The sequence below is a fragment of the Rhinolophus hipposideros genome (assembly GCF_964194185.1).
Source record: "Rhinolophus hipposideros genome assembly, chromosome: 5".
NCBI classification, from domain to species: Eukaryota; Metazoa; Chordata; class Mammalia; order Chiroptera; family Rhinolophidae; genus Rhinolophus; species Rhinolophus hipposideros.
In genome coordinates this window covers 66,437,685-66,453,897 of record NC_138051.1, presented here as the reverse complement: position 1 = coordinate 66,453,897, position 16,213 = coordinate 66,437,685, and the positions used below count along the sequence as shown (strand labels likewise).

General features: G+C 38.1%; 2 protein-coding genes across 3 annotated transcripts in view; one reads left to right on the top strand and one right to left on the bottom strand.

The window, feature by feature from the left end:
* Window positions 1-6,494, bottom strand: part of ARID4A (AT-rich interaction domain 4A) — a 60,114-nt gene extending 53,620 nt beyond the window's left edge. For both annotated transcript variants that reach the window (XM_081048765.1, XM_081048766.1), the window contains exons 1-4: window positions 5,911-6,494; window positions 4,770-4,826; window positions 2,934-3,044; window positions 913-978 (exon numbers count right to left, since the gene is read on the bottom strand). In XM_081048765.1, the coding sequence (XP_080904891.1) occupies window positions 913-978; window positions 2,934-3,044; window positions 4,770-4,775 (183 nt within the window). In that variant the 5' untranslated portion in view covers window positions 4,776-4,826; window positions 5,911-6,494. The remainder of the gene's footprint in view (window positions 1-912; window positions 979-2,933; window positions 3,045-4,769; window positions 4,827-5,910) is intronic.
* LOC308497753 (histone-lysine N-methyltransferase SETMAR) lies at window positions 6,482-15,734 on the top strand. Its single transcript, XM_081048767.1, has 3 exons — window positions 6,482-6,653; window positions 7,651-7,703; window positions 9,960-15,734. Exon 3 carries the CDS (start codon window positions 9,963-9,965, stop codon window positions 10,986-10,988), a length of 1,026 nt encoding a protein of 341 aa, XP_080904893.1. The 5' UTR covers window positions 6,482-6,653; window positions 7,651-7,703; window positions 9,960-9,962; the 3' UTR covers window positions 10,989-15,734.
* Window positions 15,735-16,213: the final 479 nt, after the last annotated feature.

Sequence of the window (16,213 nt, the reverse complement as noted above, 5' to 3'; positions counted from 1 at the left end):
AAAAGATACGATAATTCTACCTTACATTGGCTTAGATCTTTGTCATTTATAGTGCTCATATATTTATCATGCAATATGAGCCCCCAAACGCTTTGACATAAGTACGATAGCTATTATTACTCCATTTTACACATTGAAAATTTTGGCTCAGAAAAAGAAAATAATTTGCAGCATGCAGGATGAGAACCCAGTCTCTTAAGTATTACTGTAGAGTTTTTTCACTATAAATACATTGTCTTCAAAAAACCTTGGAATATAAGTGGAATATAAGAACTGAAAAACAATTAATACAAAGCAAAATAGCTTCAATTATCTTTCACAAAAATATGGGATTCAGCATTTATATTTAAGGACCCTTTTAGATAAAGGTTCACCTGGAGAGAAAGAGGGATGAACCAGTTGACCTTTCAGCTTCCAGACCTCTGTATATCAGATATTAACCAAAGTGGTACTCAGACATACCAAAGATTTATTACATTCACAAATGGCCAGAAATGGATGAAAACATAACATAGGTATTCATTAAATTGAATTATGGAGCCAACATAAGTTTATTTGGTAAGTTAGAACAGAAGATTCAGACGTATGATATTAGTAGCAATCTAAACATGTATGGTAACAGTGTAAAAACAAAATGAAGCACTCAATCCAAGAATTCAAAACAAAAGGTGGCTGAAAACTCATGTTTATATATATTAAATTATCGTTCTGTAATATACTTAACATTCTTAAAATAAGGACACAGCCATTGTAATATCATAAGCTATATTGAATATGTATCACCTCATTTATATTGTTTTCTAATTAACATTCTAAAATTTTTTAATTGTATGTACAAATGTAAGATTCAGCAAGTTATTGTATGAATTTCTGATTCATTATTTCATATTTTTAACTGTAGAACATACGTACTCTTAAAGGACCCTTTACTTGATCATCTTGCACCAACTGTGTGGTATTGTCCTGTTTCAGGAGTACCTGAAAAACATTTTCACACAGTAATTCACGTGTTACTTTTAGACCAATACATTTATGATAACACTGTAACAACGTCTTTAAAATATGTTTTCTGAGCATCCTGTGGTTACTTCTGTTATAACACTTATTACATTGTCTTTTATTTATGTTTATTGTGTCTCTCATTAACTGTGAGCTCCTTGAAGGCTAGAGTTCTCCTTCATCACTATATTCCCAGCAGTTAGCAAATGTCAGTGCATATTACAGGCATTTCATAAATGTTTGCTGAATTAATGAACTATAGAAGATTTATAATCTGTAGTGATTATTGTAAAAGCTTAGAACTGCCTTCATTGCTTTTTATCAACAAGTCATAAAAGGTTCTGTCACCAAGTATACAAAAAACAATATCAACTTTATTGCTTACATTCAAGGTAAATTAAAGCCAGAACTCTTTGGGTCCTTTACAAAGTAAACCTGAATAACAACCATGATTTGCCAGTCAGTTATAAATAAGTGCTCCTTTCAACTACATATCCTCCCAAATATACAGGGTAACCATCTAACTACAGCAAGTACCCAAATAAGAAAATTCAAATTCTAGGTAATGCATTTATGATTAGACCCCCCAAAAAAACCAAGGTATTGATTTTAAATTAAATTTAAAAAATAGCCATAATACAAACAAAAAGTTTAAATTCTCAAAGAATTCCAAGGAAACATTTAGTAATCAAATACTGTATTGCTGACATAGGCTATATGAAACATAGAAGAAATGAACGTCGTCAAATGATATCCTAATAATACCTGAAGAAAAGTTTCACTGGCGGATCAGAATTTAAACAGAAATTTTATAATAATCATAGATAAATCTATCTACCACACAAAACATACTCCTCTAAGTTCAGTGGTTCTTACACTTCAACATGCATTAGAAACACTTGGAGAGCTTGTTGAAACACAATCACTAGACCCCACCGCCATAGTTTCTAATTCAGTATGTCTGGTGTGAGGGCCTGAGAATTTGCGTTTTAAACAAGTTCCCAGGTGAGGCTGATGCTGCTGATCCAGGGCCACACTTTTAGTGCTCTAGTTCATTTATTGATTCGACATATTTTGAGTCCCCACTAGGTATTCATAGAACAAATCAAACATTTCCTCCTTTCAAAGTGCTTAATTTTTACAGGAAAAGATCAAGTATTTAAGGGAAAAGCAAACTGCAAAACTGAAAGTACAGCACAACCCAGTAATAACAACGACACCACCACTTGTTAAGATAGGCACAGCATAGAATCCAGTAGACCACATCAAATCTCTTTAGAGTAGTATCAAAGAGAACTTTCATGTATTTTTTATTATATAATGTTAAAAATGTTTATAATAAGCATGGATTACTTGAGTAATCTAAATAAGATTACTAAAAACATTTATGTAGGAAAATTACTGTAAAGAAACAAAAAATGTTAAGAGTAGTATTTCTGAGAGGTAAGCTGTATTAATCCTTCGGTACGTTTCTATATTTCCAAATATTGTACGGGAATACGGGATTAACTTTTTCGGGTCACAAAATCATCTTCAAAATAAAATTCCTAAATCATTTTAATGCTGTCTTGAAAACATAATTCCCACTGTATTCTTTTTCCTAATTACCTGAAATTGTTTCAAACTGAATATTATGAAAAAGGAGAAAATAGATTACAGACTATTTAAACATGATACCACAAACAGGAAAGATCCAAATGATAGGAAGTTATCGTGAGCGTGGTAGTTCCACAGAAGCATTTTGGAATAATTTCTCATTGTGAGTTCTTTATTTCTGATATCTTAATGTGCTTTTTTCCTATTGTTTTATATATAACTGTTTTCACACAGTAGTGATTCAATAAATAAAATGCTGATTTGTAGTCTGCCCCTCCCCAACTCTCTCCAATACAGAGTTAATCAAGCTGTTACATAAAAAGGAAAACAAAAATTACCTTAACTTTTACCAGCCTTTTCACAGTCTTAATTTTTGCCTCACAGAAGGCACCCCGGTACTTGGCACTGACATCAGTTCCCACTGTCAGGTAGGCAGGCTCATCCGCCGCCTGATGAAAGAACATAAAATGCAAATTCACTACTATTTTCCCCACGTCTGTGTTCAAAGTAATAAAAACAGTCACACTATTATTAGTATCATTGATAATTTGAAAAATACCCCAACCAAACACTGTATTTTATAAACTATATCCTGATAACATAAAACATTTCAAACTGTAACTGGAAAGTATCAGTAGAGAAATATAATAATCTATTTTCTCCAGATACGAAACATTTCAACAATTCTACAATATATTTAAGAAATTAAAAATAAGAAAAAACAGAAAAAGTGTAAGTATATGCATATTAAGTTATCTCATAAAACTTTCAGTAATTCAATTGTGGCCTCCAAAAATTTTGTTTTCAAATTAAAAGAAATATTGCTATTAAAATAACACTAACAATACAGAACTAAATTTATTAATATACAGCTGCATAAAGGCAGTATTTTTTTGGACATGGTATAACTGTATAAATGAGAAATAGTCAATCCTTTTGAAAGGAGAGCACTACTTAAAAAAAATCATTTGCTAAAAGCTGCATTTCAAAGGTTTAAGTTTAAATTCAGCCGATGAATACAGATTTATCAACTGATGGCACAAGACTTGTAGCTGTATCTAGTTTACCACACTAGTTTTTTTGCTATATAAAAAAAGCTTTAGTAAGAAATGTCTTTTAGTCCATGGCCATGATAAGAACGACTGAAAGATGAGAGAAATTTCATTCTACGATTCATTTTAATCTTGACAGTAACAGAATGATTGCTATCTCAATCTGTCATTTTACCTATTTTTTTCAAAAGTTAAGCTTGTATTCATACAAGCTTGATTTAACATTGCCAAGTGCAAAGGTTACAGTGTACATCTTAAAAGATACATGTTTAGGTAGAAAATAATTTTCATTTTCTAACATGTTTTCTTCTTTAACATTAAAGAAGGTTACATGTATCATTTCAAGGAAATAAAAAAGCAAGGAAAAATTTGGGAAAATGTCATTTCAGAGCTTAATACATTGAAACAATAAATGACTAATTAGTACCTTTTAAAGTTAGTCCATTTACAAATAATGTAAACTGAAGAGGAATCCTTTTGGCAAGTAAATATCTTACCTGAAACACTCAATGCCACAGCACTACAGCTATACCTTCCTTTCCCTTTAAACATCACCTACAATGTTGGCAATATTAGTTGTCTTCAGAAGAATATATATGTACATATTTAGGTTGAATACGTTTTAAAATATTTATTATAACAATTGAATTAAAACTATTCATTTTAATTCACTTTCAAATTTTAGCCACGAAATTTCACCTTTATCCCCAGTAGAAATGATACCTCCCTTACATATTTCTTTCCTTAGAAAATCGCACTGGCACTGAGGAAGAATACAAATTTCAAAAAAAATCCCCCAAAGAACCAAAGCTGGACAAAAGCTTTACTTCTGCAAAGGTTGCTGCCAACACAGGAAGTGTTTAAAAATACTAGCCCAATGGACAATGGAAAGGCTGTAACAGCCTTTCCAAAGTGTTAACTGCTTCAAAGAGGGGCCGAACTGACTACGTTTGGACACAATGATCATTTCCCATCCATTCAACACGACCTCCTTTTCAGAAAGCGCTGCCTAGTAGAGGAATCAATTTTGAGTAGGAAAAAAAAAATGACATTCCACAGCACCAGCCTCACGACAGGCAGTGCCCAGGGCACGAGGTTCAGAGTAGCGCTGACTCCACTTACCTTCATTTTTATTGGAGACTTGTGGGGTTCCAGCTCAACGAGCTATCTTCTCCGTCGCTAAACCACGGGGAGGGGAAAGAAGCACAGAATCAGTCTACACAGGGGAGCGACTCAGGGAAAGAAAGTAAACAAATGCCAGCGGGGAAGGGCAGAACCTCCATCAGCGAAGGGATAAGATTCCCCTCCGAGGGTAACCAGGTCGCAGGAGCTGGGGGGCAGTGAAAACCCCACGGGCGCCAAAGGACAGCCCGTTCCGCCCTGGAGTTAGCCAGCGGCCCACCGCGACCCCGCCTCGCTCACCACTTTGACCCGAAAAGCTCAACTCGGAGCCCCAGGACCGATCGCTCCGGAAAAGGGCAGGGTGCCGCTGGGGCTTCCCCGAGCCCCCGACAGGCGCGGTCGCCGAGTCTTCGCTCCGCCGCCCCCCGTAGACCCCGACTTCGGCCCCGCGCCCCGCCTCCGCCGCTGTGCCCCCTCCGCCCGCCCCGGGCCCGCGGTGGCGGCAGCGGAGTGTCACGGCGCCATTGCTCTCCTTCCTCCGCTCTGCACCATGTCAGGAAGAAGCGCTTCTTCACCCGGAGAGGCAGGGGCCGCGGCCTCCAGCCCGAGGCGCGGGAGCGAGGGGAGACCCGCCGAGGGGGAGGGGGCTGGGGGGGCGGCGAGGAGGAGGGGAGGTGGCCCGGACAGCGAGTGGGAGGGGAGGGGAGCCGCACAGCGGCGGCCACCGCCTCCTCCCTGCGCCCGCCTCAACTTTTTGTACAGCCCCGAGAGGTACCTGCCCCTAGTCCCTCGGTCCAGCCTCGGACTCCACGGGGGAGGACGCGCCGCGGAGTTGGGGGGCCGGCGCCCCAAAGCAGCCCGCTCCTTAGGGCGCGGAAGCAAACTTAGCGGCGCGGCCAGCCTCACAGCCATTTTCCCGGGGAAGTGGCCGAGGAGGCGGCTGCGGCGGCGGTTCCTGCACTTGCTGCCACTGCTCCCCGACTGGCCCCTGCCCCTGCGCTCGCCGCACCGCTTGCCCAGCATCTCCTTCCCCACCTCCAAAGCTTCCAACTGCACCGGGACTCCGGGCGGCAGTAGCAGCAGCAGCTGCCACTGCCGTTTCGTCCATTCAGTATCCCCCGCTTCCCTCCTCCCCACCTACCAACTGCGGTTGAAGTGCGCGCTGTCAGCTCCGAAGTCCTCCGCCCCACTGGCCCCCGCGGGCCCCAGTCTGGACAGCACCACTCCCGGCCGCGGCAGCAGTTCCTGCGCCGGGTTCCCCACTCGCCCGATTTACTGCCACAATCCACCAAATAACAAGCTGTTGAGCAGACTCGTTTCTACACGAACTCCTATTGGCTGATCATGACGCCGAAGAGCTTCGGATTGGAGCTCGCTACCTGCCTTCCTCATTGGATGTAGCTCTGAAACTTCACGGATTGGTGCGAAAAACAGCAGTAGGACATCTTCCACTTGTGATTGGCTGTATCCGAAGTCTAACATGACTGGAGAATCAGGTATTGAGTAAGCAACTCCTGAAGCATGATTGGTAGAGACGACTCCGGATGTGCTTGACTGAGCACTGATTGGTAAATTGAAGGGTCAGGAAGAGCAGTTCGGCACGAGGATTGGCAGTGGAGTGTCCCATGGAAACTGAACCCGGAGCTGCGGCCAGGACTTGCACGGGGGCGGGGCAGGTTCTTTCCAAGGCGCCTGCGCCAAACCGGCTTCCCGGCGCCATTTTGTCTGGGCAGCTGTGGCCGCAGTTCTATCGCATTTCATGTTTCTGGTGAGAGGACAGCCAAGTCTTTCCCCCATCGTTTCTTTTTACTGCGGCACTCACCCACGGTTCCCTCCAGGACAGCACCTAGTGAAGGTCAGAGGAGTCGCAGCTCTGCTAAAAAGGTCAGTTGGAAGCTACGGTTGTCCGATTGATGGGAGGATGGCGCAGCTCTAGCGGGACTGGCACCGGAAGTGAAGGGGCCACACGGCAGCCATAGCAGAGTTCTCCCTGCGGCGGGGTGGGGAGCAGGGGGCGGGATGAAAGAGGACGAGGCTTCCTCTCCCGCCGCGAAGGAGAAAGAGGCGGAGAGGACTTGCACTTCTCTTCCTCCGGACTAATCCTTTGGGCTCCGCTCGAGAGCCTTTCTGGGCTCTGCTTCTCCGAGCAGTTCTTCCTCCCTTTGCAAGTGCGTTTCGGGAATTTGTCATATTCTGAGCCAAGTGCCACTCGCTGTGGCCGCCTCCTTAATTAAGATGGGGAAGGCAAGGTTCTTAGACATACCCTGCGTGGGGAGAGGTGTTTCCGCGTGGTTCCCACGAGATTCACCTCAGGTTGCGGAACGCCGAGGAATTCACTTGCGTAGACGCTGCTACTCTGACCTCAGAAAAGCAGCTGTTCCACACTGCACGAGGCATACGCTTATTTTTAAAAAAGGAAATCGCAATGGTTTTGCAGGGACCGAAAACACGTTAGATAAAAGGACCTCTCGGGTAGGACTTTGTTCAGGGCAGCCATCGATCTTGTTCTATTAGCAAAATCTTGTGTTCTGTTAAATAAAACAAAAACACGTTTGAAATGGTGGAAATAGATTGACAAGCTATAAAGAATGAATTAGGAAAATGGAAAATACCGTCGATAATCCATGTTGACTAAATATACTCAAAAAGCGAACATTTTGGCTAAAGTCAGATCAATTTTTCATTCATAACTGATTTTTTTAAATTAAGAAAGTAAAATATGTGTTCGTATTTCTACAGAGTAACCGAGTCGTACTAATCTAGATAGCTTCTTAAAACTGTCCTCCTAATACTCGTTATGAACCCTGTGGCTATAGATTGGTGGGGCTCCAGACTGGAAAATGGTTGAGTGATTTAATAATTATCGGGTTTTTGTTGGCAGTTGGTCTGAAGAAAACAGGACCTCTCTGACAAATATCCAGAAGTATTACTGAGGTGAGTTCCAACATCTAAAAAATCTTTAGAATTGGGGAGACTGCCTGGAAAACTATATTGTGGACCAGTAAAGTAGAGCCATACGCAGCAAAATAGAAGAATGGTAGTTGAAAGATGATTTGGTTTGGTTTGGTTTGGTTTGGTTTGGTACAAGGTTCAAGTGAGTTGTCTAGTTAACTTCCAGATATTTTAGAATGAAATATCAAGGTTTGGGCATACTGATGAATTTGTCTACCCATTCATGTGGTTCATATTTCTGCACTTATGTACTTAATATTTTTATCATGGAACAATGTGAACATTTTCATGAATTTTTTTCTCCCTATTTAAAAATCTGGCATATAGGAAAAAGATAATTCAATTAGGAGGGAAGTGATTTTTTTTCTTAAGGAAATTATCAAACAATATTGCTGAATTTCCCAGTGGGTAATCACCTATAATTCCACTGCGTAACTTTCAACTGTTATTATCTGATCCAAATAACACGTCAATAGGCATTCAGAAATTACTAAAAAGCCAAAAGAACACAAATGTCTCTTATAGCCCCTCCACCAAAAGTTAATTACAGTTTATACTACATTTATACAAAGGGGTTTCTTTTTTTAATTGGTATTGTTTTACAAAAGTTCATTTGAGTTGTGCTCATTTTGTCATCCGTATTTTTCTTTGTAGAAAACATTGGTAACATAGGAAATATTTTGTTCTCAAAGCATTTTTCATGGCTGCATAGTGTTCTAGAGGATAGACGTACCATAATTCATATAATCTGATCTCGGAATTTCTGTAATAACAATAATATGTCTTAATATCTTTGTGTATATTTTGAAAGATTTTGGCTAAGAACTGACATCAAAGGCTAAAATTTCTCAGTATCTAGATCTTCATTCACTTCCCTGATTATTTCTTTAAAATAAATTCCCAGAAGCAGAAATATAAGGCCAAAGGGGATTGTACATTTAAAGCTTTTGACCCTTGTACAGTTGCCCATCAGAAAGCTTTTGGTCTTACTGCACTTAGATTTTTTTTGTTGCCTTTTTTGCTTTTACTACATTTTGCCTTTTTTTTTCCTTTAACTTTATATTTTAACTTTCTGTCCTGGTCTCATTTATTCAAGTAGAATTAGTACAATCTTTAAGTCACACATACAGTAAAATATGAGAATTTTTATTGGAGCTTAGGAATGATTTCTTAAAACGAATTTTTCACTCTAGAGTAGTCAGGCATTTGTGCAGTGAAACATTTTGCTACATGGAATTGACATTTAGAGGTTGTGAAAAACAAATTGTTTTTATGGTATAGTTAGTTGAGTTTAACCGTTCTATGTTTCCCTGTAGAGTTACTGAAGTTTACCAACCTTATGTGCATTCTCTTGGTGCTTTTGTAACCTCACAGGTTACATGCCTTTACATGCGTCTCTCATTTATTGGGTAGTTGTTTGGCTTTTCCCCAGTTTGAGACTGTTCATCCAGAGGGCAGCAACTGAGTTTCAATCACTGTTATGGTTGCCTACCTGATACATGGTTGATGCTCTGTCAGTATTTCTTATGAATCTGTGTGTATTATATACAAAATATGTAAGATAAGCTAACTTACGTTTTCTTTAACAGTAATTCTTTTCTGAGAATTCATGATGTTCCACAGATGCTGTCTTAACCTTCAAAATTTTTTTAATGTTCCAAATATTTGAGTTGATACTGAATTAATTTATAATTCCTAATATAATAAGAACTCATTAAAAATATTGTTCAAGATTTTGTTTTCTCAGTCTTTTTAAGGAATTTATGACATCTTAATGGAAGGCAACTGTACATGAATATTAAATAAACCATCGCTAATTCATCTCTTAGGTATGAAAGAAAAATTATGATAGAATTGTTTTGTAAACTATTTCAGCAGGCCCAAGTTAATAATGTTTCCTACAAAATCAAAATTGTAAATTTTTAATAATGTTTCTATAATGAAAAGCTATTTTGAAAGTGGAATGTTTTATTTATTTGTTCAGGGCTTGCATTTGAGGCTATATAATTAGCTTCCCAATGTGATATTTTAGACTGAAATCTCAAAATTAGAACACCCCTATGGGATTTATTTACCCATTCATGATTCCCATTTCTGAATTCTTAATGACGGAAAACTGAACGTTCTAATATTGGAATACATTTCTTAAATAAACGTGGTTATGTTATACATCATTTTAGTACACATTTCTCACTTGGTTTTTTGCTAATGACTTATTGCTGTTTATTTTATATTTAGACTATGGAAATTATGTTAGACAAAAAGCAAATTCGAGCGATTTTCTTATTCGAGTTCAAAATGGGTCGTAGAGCAGCGGAGACAACTCGAAACATCAACAACGCATTTGGCCCAGGAACTGCTAATGAACGTACAGTGCAGTGGTGGTTTAAGAAGTTTTGCAGAGGAGACGAGAACCTTGAAGATGAGGAGCGTAGGGGCCGGCCATCGGAAGTTGACAATGACCAGTTGAGAGCAATCATCGAAGCTGATCCTCTTACAACTACACGAGAAGTTGCTGAAGAACTCAACGTCAACCATTCCACAGTCGTTCGGCATTTGAAGCAAATTGGAAAGGTGAAAAAGCTCGATAAGTGGGTTCCTCATGAGCTGACCGAAAATCAAAAAAACCGTCGTTTTGAAGTGTCGTCTTCTCTTATTCTACGTAACAACAGTGAACCATTTCTCGATCGGATTGTGACGTGCGACGAAAAGTGGATTTTATATGACAATCGGCGACGACCAGCTCAGTGGTTGGACCGAGAAGAAGCTCCAAAGCACTTCCCAAAGCCAAACTTGCACCAAAAAAAGGTCATGGTCACTGTTTGGTGGTCTGCTGCCGGTCTGATCCACTACAGCTTTCTGAATCCCAGCGAAACCATTACATCTGAGAAGTATGCTCAGCAAATTGATGAGATGCACCAAAAACTGCAGTGCCTCCAGCTGGTCAACAGAAAGGGCCCAATTCTTCTCCATGACAGTGCCCGACCACACGTCGCGCAACCAATGCTTCAGAAGTTGAATGAATTGGGCTACGAAGTTTTGCCTCATCCTCCATATTCACCTGACCTCTCACCAACCGACTACCACTTCTTCAAGCATCTCGACACCTTTTTGCAGGGAAAATGCTTCCACAACCAGCAGGATGCAGAAAATGCATTCCAAGCATTCGTCAAATCGCGAAGCACAGATTTTTATGCTACAGGAATAAACAAACTTACTTCTCGTTGGCAAAAATGTGTTGATTGTAATGGTTCCTATTTTGATTAATAAAGGTGTGTTTGAGCCTAGTTATAAAGATTTAAAATTCAGTCCGAAACTGCAAGTACTTTTGTACCAATCTAATAAAGTAGAAGAAAGGAAGACATTCTAAGTGGATGGAAGGTTGTGGTCAAGAATGACATTATATAAGGAAAGCTGTGTTTGGGACAGTGAGTAAACAAGTTTGGAGAGGATAACTGATTACATTGGGAAAATTGTGTGAGGCCAACTTGTGTTTCTAGAATTAGTTGAACATCAGAATTATATGAGGTGCTTGTATTCTATACAGGTTTGGGAATCTAGAGAGCCTTGAAAGCTGGGGTGTTTGCAGAAATAGTTTTGTTTTTCTTTCAAATTTTACAAAGCAAAATGAAACTAAACAAAAATCACTTAATCCCACCCCAACATTATATTTTTAAATTTTCCTTCTTCCTTGTCTGTATGTCATCTTTCTTTAGTCGTAATTTTTATTTGTTCCTTTAACACTGTAATAAGCACTTAGTATGACTACACAGTCTCCACGATTTTAATGTCTGAAAATATTCCATCAAACTGTTTTGTCTGTAACTTCATTTTTCTGTTGCCTGACCATTGGTCATTGTATGAACATTTTAATGAGTCTTAAAACATTGCCATGTTGTTTTCCAAAAGTTGTAATTTACAGTGTCACTGTCCCTGTAAGTTTAACTGCCAGTATTGGGTAGTCTATAATCACTTTTGCTAATTTAATAGGTGAAATGTTGAGCTTTCTTTTTGTAATATTTTTGTTAACTAGTGAGGTGGGAACTTTTTCTATAATTTCACCTGCTGAGTATTAGTAATAGACAAGTTGTCTATTCAAGACTTCTGTCCATTTATATATTAGTCTTGATATTTTATTTCTTAATTCTTGGACTTTATTATACTAGCTAGTAGTAATTTGCTGCAAATATTTTCCATATAGATTACCTTTTGATTTTAGTTATTTTTGTTGAGGGTTTTGTAACAGACAGAGGAATATGATGTCCACAAAAGGTATTATTGAAAAATTATTTGGAAACTGTCCAGTGTGACTGAATAGATGACAAGAATCGGAGGTAGGGAGACAGTTAAGATAATGTTGCAGTGGTGTCAGCATGAGATGAACCTAAAGTATGACCTGGAGAGAGAGAAAACAATAGGTGAATAAGAGATTGTAAAGGAAAATAAAGAGTTGACAGCATTTCATCTCTAATGATTATAGAGGTAAAAAAAGAATGAAACCACACAAGATTTTAAAGAACAGGCAATAGATCATACTATTAACTAATTTGGAAAGTCAGGAGAGGCGCCTGGTTGGTAAGGAGGGTGAAGTCAAATTTTAAACATGCTAGAGCTTGAAATGTCCAGTAAGCATCCAGTCTTCCTTTTCTCATGCCTGTGAGATCCCTTATTGGGACAAGGCATATGTTGGACCTTATATTGTTTTCTATATTTTGACTTTCAATTTCATTCTTCCATTCGATTTTGGTGCTTTTACCAGGGCTTTTTTATTTCTGATTTTTAAAGTACAACTTAAAAAGTTAAAGTGAATTAGTATGTAAAGTAAGTGTAGTTGGAAACCAGGTGATTGTCAAAGTAAGGGGAGGTTAGATTTTCATGATAAAAATAATATTGTATTAAAAAAGCATCTTATAAATATGTATGCTTTTAAACTGTTCAGATATGTGGGGTTAATTCTTTCCATCCTCTTCCTCAGTAGACTAAGTTTTGTGTTTTATTTTGATTTTAACAAATAGATGGAGGTTACGTGAATTCTATGTAACATGAATATTTAGCCAAGATTCTTTAAATATGTGAAATCTAAGTAAAGGTATTGCCTTGTTTTTGGAAAGCACTTTTATTTCAACAGATGAAAATCATTTTAAGGAAGAACTTTGGCAATTAGACTTCCAAAATGTAGAATAGGCTAACTTGAGTGTTCTTCAAGAGAAGAGCTTAATTTAACCAGTTAATCTTCATTGGCCTCCTCCCCCCGCCCTTTTTCCTAGGGCTTTAAAAAATGTTTTCTGCTATTTAGCAAGGAAAAAGTTACAATTTTGTTTTAGAAAAATAAAATTTTTAAACGTTCCATTAGGCACCAGTCATGATACTAATTTTTTCTTTTTGATTCAGCTTGTTTTTATGAAACGATTTTGGGATGGTATATGAGCTTAAGAAACTTGAGCTACTTTGTTACATGTATCAGGACTCTTTGATCTCATTTAAATAATTAAGTATAAAAAAGGTTTCCTATAATACTGGTAGCTCTGAGTTACATTATCTATAGATGGAGGGAAAAGTAATACATTCAGAAGCATAACATTTGTTCGTTAGGTTTTAGCATCCTTAGTTTTTAATGATGATGTGGTTATATGTATATTTCAATTGCTTCTCTTTTATTAATCCTTTTATTTTTCAAAGATTAAGTCATTCAAGTTACTTACAGGACATAAGTCTTCACCATTCTCTCCATTAGAATAGCTTTAAAAGTTATTCCCGGAGAGCAAAGAAGGTACTTCAGCTGTAGAATTGGTAGGTGTGGCCAGGCTTTTCATGGGAGGGATGGGTTAGGGCAAATTTCTTAACCTCTGTGCCCCATCTGTAAAATCAGGATTGTAGAACTGACCTGACAAGGTTGGGATTAAGATTAAATGAGTTAATACATGTAAAGTGCTTAGAATGATGCCAAGTATTTAGGAAGAAGTCAGATAGGTGGTATTGCTAAGTATGTATAATGATGTATAGTGTCTGTCATTAGTGTGTCATTCAAAGAATGCTTTAAAATAATACTGTATTTATATACCCCAAAAAAAGCATCTAGACTTTTTATCTCCCATTCAATACCTTCCCGAAGGTCATACCAACCTTTCTCTAAACTTCTTTTCAGGTATTATTTGCTGCAGTCACACTAAAACAATCATGGCTCTTCTCTACAAAGTCTATGTTTTCCCCGTTCTTTGTTTTTATTCATACTTTTCCCACTATCTGGAATGTTGCCCTATCACAAGTTCAGTAGCTGCTTTTTATATGAAGCCTCCTTTGATACTTCTACAACTATAGGTAATCTGTCCATATGAATTTCACATATTTTCTGTTACATGATTCCTACCAGTTTCTATTTTGCATTTTAGCTTTTTATTCACTTTTTATCCACTGATTTTCTTCACTAAGTTACGACATTCTTACAGACAGAAAACTGTACCTTACCTTTGTAGGTTTAGAACCTGTCACAGGCCTTAGTACTTAGTAGCCACTCACTTGTAGAATGCAAGTTTATAAAAGGTACAGCAAGCTGAAATGGACAAATACATGCCAGTGAAAATGTGCTTTGTCAGTGTTTGTACACTAGGAACGTCTTGCCTGATCATTTACTTAAAATGAGATCACTTGAGGTTTTAGGAATTGGGTCAGATTCAAGAACATGTAGGGGGTAGAGCAAAATGGGGAACATCCACGGGTGGAGAATTTTCATTAGAATGTTTTCCTCTTGTTTTTAAAGATGGTATGTCTAACCACCAGACGGATTGTTTTTCTGACAGTAACTGATTTTTCATAGATCTGTCCGCCCACTAATCTTCCTTAGCACTAGTGATCCAAATTTGTGAAAGTTTGGCTAGGACTCAGGGTCCATCTGCCACCAATAACAGAATATACCAGCCACCTGATTCAATCAGTTATTGAACCCATAATCTCACTCTACAGGTATATTTTTCTTATCACAATGCCATAATGCATCGAGGCATGAAAGTAAGAGGCTGAGAATTTGGAACTGGGTGAGATACTTCATGAGGACATTTACATGATCGTTGGTTACTATAATATTGATAGGGTCTTCGCCTCTAGATTTAGAAGAAATGGGAATGAGGGGAAATAGGGAGATAATTTAAAATATTAGGCTCATAGGCATTCATGGAGCTAAAGTGGCAATTATGTACTCTTAGCTCAAAAATTCTTAACTTTTACAGTAGTTCAGTGGGATGTTGGATTGAGTACTGTGTTTCCTCGAAAAATAAGACCTAGCCAGATCACCAGCTCTAAAGTGTCTTTTGGAGCAAAGATTAATATCGGTCTTAATATAATATAGGACCAGGTCTCATATAAGACCAGCTCTTATATTAATTTTTGCTCCAAAAGACGCATTAGAGCTGATGGTCTGCCTAGGTCTTATTTTCGAGGAAACATGGTAAGTATCCTAATACAGAAAATACTTATTTGAAAACCAGATGTTCTATGCTGTTACCATAAGCCTGTTCTAGTTGGTTGTGACCTGGGATACATTACTCTGCATGAATGTTTGCTTTTAGTGTATAAAGGTCATTGGCTTAGGAATTTATACTTCTGAATACCTAGCAGTTCCAATCCAGCACCATATTTTTCATACAAGAATCCCTATAAGCATACTTACAATAGTTAGGTATTTCTGAGAGGTTACCTGATATTTAACAACCCCCGAGAATCAGAAGTATCAGACATTGACTCAATTTTAGCACTTAAGGAAGTTGCTATTCCTACTGCATGGGATCAACTTGTGAGAAGCTTTAATGTACTACCTACTTCACTGTTTTAACACGTGCTTTGAATGCTTTCATTGGCTCGGAAAACATTTGAAATAATAGCTAAGTAAGTTCACTGATTAATTCATTATAGTGAAGTTTCTACTTTGTATACTGGCCACATAACAAATGAAAATACTGTGTACTCCAATATTTTTTCCTGTAGTTCATTTAAATAAAAAACAAAACTGATGTTACCCACAAAGTTGATTTTATGACTTCCTGTGGTTCTCAACCTGGTTTTGGGTGGGTGGATTGACTAAATAATGCTTTACATTTGTTTGGTAGTTTAACATTTTACTAGATACTTTGATACTACTATACCCTTAAGATACAAATTAAGTTACCTGATAAAAAGATACAAATTGTTACCTGAAAATGCTTCTAGTTGTTTCAGCAGCAGTAGAATTGGAGGGGCTGCAGAGGAGGGCAGCTGGGAGAAGTCATGGGGCAGAGTTTTTTTTTTTCTTTTGTTGGTTAATGGTATGTTTGGTAGTGTTATTAGGTCTGCTAATCCTCATGGCCCACTTAGGGATTTGTATTCATATTTATTTTGTATTCAGGGTTACTTCAAATCGTACAGCAAGCACACACACTTTTTCCAAGTAGGTTTCCTCAAACCAAACCAGAAATCATTGTTTTTAATATTTGTCTTTTAGTCCTTATATGCAGTCAAAAAAC

Bases quoted from the DNA above. Each gene is read 5' to 3' on its own strand.
- LOC308497753 (XM_081048767.1), top strand. From the start codon at position 9,963: ATGGAAATTATGTTAGACAAAAAGCAAATTCGAGCGATTTTCTTATTC.